The 4527-nt window shown below is 36.8% G+C and overlaps 1 protein-coding gene across 1 annotated transcript; it reads right to left on the reverse strand.

Moving 5' to 3' along the window:
* Positions 1-2002: 2002 nt before the first annotated feature.
* Positions 2003-3514, reverse strand: LOC140795272 (uncharacterized). Its single transcript, XM_073147757.1, has one exon. The coding sequence runs from the start codon at positions 2780-2782 to the stop codon at positions 2171-2173; it is 612 nt and encodes a 203-aa protein (XP_073003858.1). The 5' UTR covers positions 2783-3514; the 3' UTR covers positions 2003-2170.
* Positions 3515-4527: the final 1013 nt, after the last annotated feature.

Genomic DNA, 4527 nt, shown 5'->3' on the forward strand with positions numbered 1-4527 from the left:
TTATCTTATTTCATCAATAAATATAAGGGCAAAATAATTTTTTTTGGTTAGATTTAAGTTGTGTTTTATTTATGATTATTTAGATTTAACTAAAGAAATGACATTTTGAAAAGAGCATAATAATTTTGGTAGTAATTATAATATTTTAAAAAGGGTGGTAGTAATTATGATGTTTTAAAAAATTTCAGTGGCAACTATATAAAAAATTTATTTTTATTTATAATTTTCATATCAGGAAAATTATCTCTAAACAAGAATATTTCATTAGAAACACAAGTAATAAGAGTGAGATTTTTTTTTTCCTTTGATTTGAATTTTGAGAGAAAATAAAGGATAATGAAAAAATAGAAAAAAAAATCTAAATTATTTTTTCTCTTTTTCTCCTCTTGTATGTCTAAACAAAATGAGAGAAAATTATCTCTTCTCTATATTTTTCTCGGTTCTCCGAATAGTGACTTTATTGTTTAAAATATTCCAAACTTCTTAACTATTTTTTCTTAAAGGCATTTTAGCAAATTTGGTGTGGTTTTTTAATAACTTAATTTATAGAGACTATAGTTGATGATTAATGATAGTCAAATTAACAGTAGATGATAATCATAAAACTCTCTGTACAATGGAAATAAACCAAAATTAGCGGCATAGCCCGCAAGACAATGGTTGCCAAATGTCAACCCTCGCCATTAAAATCTTTCCTTCAAGAGAAGGAGAAGGAATGGTAGAGATGTGGAAGCAAGTGGTCAAAGATTTTTTTTTTTTTTTTTTTTTTTTTTTTCAATGCAATCCACCCAAGGGTGTGTATTGCATTAAATGATTCTTTCAATTTTTCCTCGTCTTTTTTAGGTTGTTGCATTGGATATAGTTGTTTAGAGTGAGTAGCTTCTTGGCCACTCTAAAGCACACAAGATTGAGGGTAGAAGGTTTTAGCTGGAGCCACTGAAAGCTTCCAATTAATTATTTTAGGATCGGATCACTAATGCAATCACTGATGTATCTTATTAATTTATAAATTTTTTTATCTTTTTTTTATTTTTATACAAGTCTCTTTAATCGCTATTTAATTAATACAATAAGAGACTAATCGAAAACAATAGTGAGATCAATACTACTCGGTGTTATGACAAAGAGATGAATGAGTTCATAAAAACAATAATAGTGACAACAATGTGGATTATATGTAAAGCAAGGAATGGAAGGATCTTCCAAGGAGAGAAGTAGTTACGTCCAAACTTGTGACAGTTAAGGCGGTGCACTTGGCCGAGAAGTATAGTGGAAAGACGAAAAGGAAGTCGAACATAAGCACGCGAGTTAGGATTGTGCGGTGAGTGCCACCACCACTGGAAGGCTAGATCGAGATTAATACATACAGGGCGTTTAGTGCCAAAGAGTATTAGGGTGGAGTTGGTGTGATGATAAAAAATGCAGAAGGCGAGTTAATCAAGGCAGTAGCTGAGGCCACAGCAAGAGAATCCCCCCTCGCTAGTGAAGCATGCGATCGACGCTGAAGAATTGGTGAGGATTTTGAATGGTGATCTAGCTATATACCTTGGAGACTCAGGAACACCGTAGCTGAATGCCGGAGTATGATGAGTAATTGTATTGTTGTTGTGTTCTCACGTATCGAAGAGAGTTGGTAACAAAGCGATGAATTGGGTAAGCAGGCTTGAAAGGAGAGTTATTAATAAGGTCTGTTAGGTATATCCCACTGTCGGAGAAACTTGAGGCCATTCTCCGACATGATAAGAGTCTTAATTGGCCTCATACAACCTTTTTAGCCGGTCTCAGCTCATCAATAAAAAAAATATAAAGAAAAGGAAATTGCGAGAAAAAAAATGCAAAATTTGCAGATAACATCCTACATTTTAATCAAATTTGTGGTTGACATCGTAAAAGGAGCGAAGAAATATTCATGATTAAGCTTTTCGAAAAGTATATGGTGTAAATTGAAAATTGCAAATTTCTATGAAGAATTGAACATTTGAACCAAGAAGGCCAAATCTCATGCGATTTAATTAGATTTTATTAAACCTTATTCATGTCTCACTTTAGGATTACAAGCACAAAGAAGAAGAAGAAAAAGAAACGAACTAAATATAACCACAACAAGACGAGATTAAACCGCACAAGACGATGGATTAATTTCCCAAATTATTATGCCAAACCTATGTACTTATCTCGGCCCGGACCGGAGATTGAGCAGGCCGTACGATCCGGTGCTGCGGCGGACGTACACCGTCGACTCCGCCACGGAGCAGGCGGCCTTGCACGACCCGTGCAGATCCAACACCGCGATCCTTCTGGCGAACCCCGCCGCCCTCCTCCGGCGTCCGGCGCCGGCCTTTCCCCAGAGCTGCTCGAGCTCGTCGTCAGCCGGCGTCGCAGCATCCTTGGCGCACTCCTCGAGCGCCGCGGCGAATGGATCGACGTCGGGCTGCTTCTTGGAGCGCGGGGAAGGGGAGGGTCGGAGAGGAGGGGGGAGGGGGAGGGGCAGAGGGAGGGGGAGGGAAGTGTTAGGGTTTTTGGGGATGCCGGGTTGGTGCTCCCAGGAGAAGGGAATGGAAGAGGAGGAGGAATGGAGAGGGGAGCGGAAGCGATAGTGAGACGGGGAAGGGGAAGAGGAGGACAGGAAGGAGGAGGAGGAAGAGGAGGAGGAGGAGGAGGAGGAGGAAATGGAGAAGGATCCGATCCGGCGGCGGAGGATTGGGTGAGGAGGAGGAAGAGGAGGAGAAGGGAGGGAGATGGGAGTCGGTGGAGTTTCGGGTAATGGCGACGACTTCTTCATTGGAGATCTGAGAACGAGAGAGAGAGAGAGAGAGAGAGAGAGTATGTGTGTGGATATGGACTGTGGAGAGTTGTGGGTTACTTATCTATCGTACTAATTTTTGGTGTGGGATTGCGACGAAGGTTGGGGATGAGAGAAGTAATTTTAAAAAATTTCTCTCACCCTTCGCGGTCTTGGTTAAGTTTACACTTTGACCCTCCAATTATTAATACTATGATGTATTATTTATTACCTGATGAATAAGTTAGAATTTTTTTAAACATAATTGCCACCAATTTAGGGTCCATAATATAGAGTAAAGCAAGGTCATTTAGTCATTTTAGACCTTTGAATCATTGACATGGTGCCACGTGGTAAGGGAGAGCTCCACATTGAGGAGGAGAAGAAGAAGTAATGATCAGTGTTTGTCCTTATATACAGTACATACCTTTGCATGCGCCTAAGAAGTGAAAAGGAATGAGGATTTTGTACTAAAAGCTAAAGGTTTCTTTTTTCTTTAGTGGGTAGAAATTAGTAAAGTTTAAGATGGCAATAATTAAGATCCGGACCATGCGTGGACTTTTAAAACATGCAGTCTGTACTTTTACCTCGAGACCGAAAGGTCGTGGCTTGATCAACTTTTGTGGGCCCACCCAACTCAGAAAGTGTCGAATTGTGAAGTGGGTCCCGCCCATTTGGATGACCAAAGTTTGACGTGGTACCTTCAACCTAACAATGCTAAGACTACTTATCTCTCACCAACATGTTGGAAACCCTATACCTTAAAATATATCTTTTTAAAACTCTAAAATATTTTATCAAATAGTGATATAAGATATGGTTAAAAATATTTTACCTTCCTACACTTGTGCCTAAAATTATTATATTTTTATGTACTTTAAAAAGTCTCAAATAAATTTATACAACTATGACTAAAATGAAATCGTTAGTTTTTTCGTTAAACTTAACTGAATAACACCAAAATAATTAAAATATCTCTATCATGTTTGTTAGAAAAATATACAAAATTTGATATAATGCAACTAAATTATCAAAATAATTATGATACTCGGTTAAATATAATAGATAAACTAACAGTCTCACTTTAGTCATAAGATATAGGGACAGACTTTTTAAAGTACAAAAAATGTAATATTATTTTGGGCATAAGTATTGAGAAGTAAAATATTTTTAATCTTATAAAATATAGTACTAAATATTGCATTATAATGTTTGAGCTGAGATTTATCGAGATGGCTCACAATTAAGCTCGGCTTAAAATTAAATTTTGAGAATGTTCAGAAGATCAAACTTAAATAGGCTATCTTTCGAGCCAAGCTTAATTGAGCCTCAGATAAATGAACTCGAGCCCTAGTATCAGAGTTAGTTTTGCTTTTATTATCTAAATCAAAGCATTATGATACGTTAACCACATATCTTATTATCTCTCATTTACGTGAGAGTATATCTGAATAGACTGTTCTATAACTCAGAAAATAATAACAAGAATTTCCCTCTCTTGGATCACATCTAGTGCAGGGCCCATACCCATATCCTTTCTCTTGTGGAAAAGGGAACAGTCCATATTTATTAGTCTAGTTGGGTCTATTACTTGGTTAATTAAATGATCAATTAGCTGCTTTAATAAATTGATACAAGTATTAATTTTTGTATCCACAAATTTACTATTAATATAAATTTGCACTAGCAATCTGTTAATCATCAGTAAAAGCCTCTTCCAAAAGAGGTTGTGTAATAGAAAATTA

The sequence above is a fragment of the Typha latifolia genome, chromosome 9, assembly GCF_019914945.1.
Source record: "Typha latifolia isolate L0001 chromosome 9, TyphaL0001v2, whole genome shotgun sequence".
Lineage (NCBI taxonomy): Eukaryota > Viridiplantae > Streptophyta > Magnoliopsida > Poales > Typhaceae > Typha > Typha latifolia.

Bases quoted from the DNA above. Each gene is read 5' to 3' on its own strand.
- LOC140795272 (XM_073147757.1), bottom strand. From the start codon at position 2,782: ATGAAGAAGTCGTCGCCATTACCCGAAACTCCACCGACTCCCATCTCC.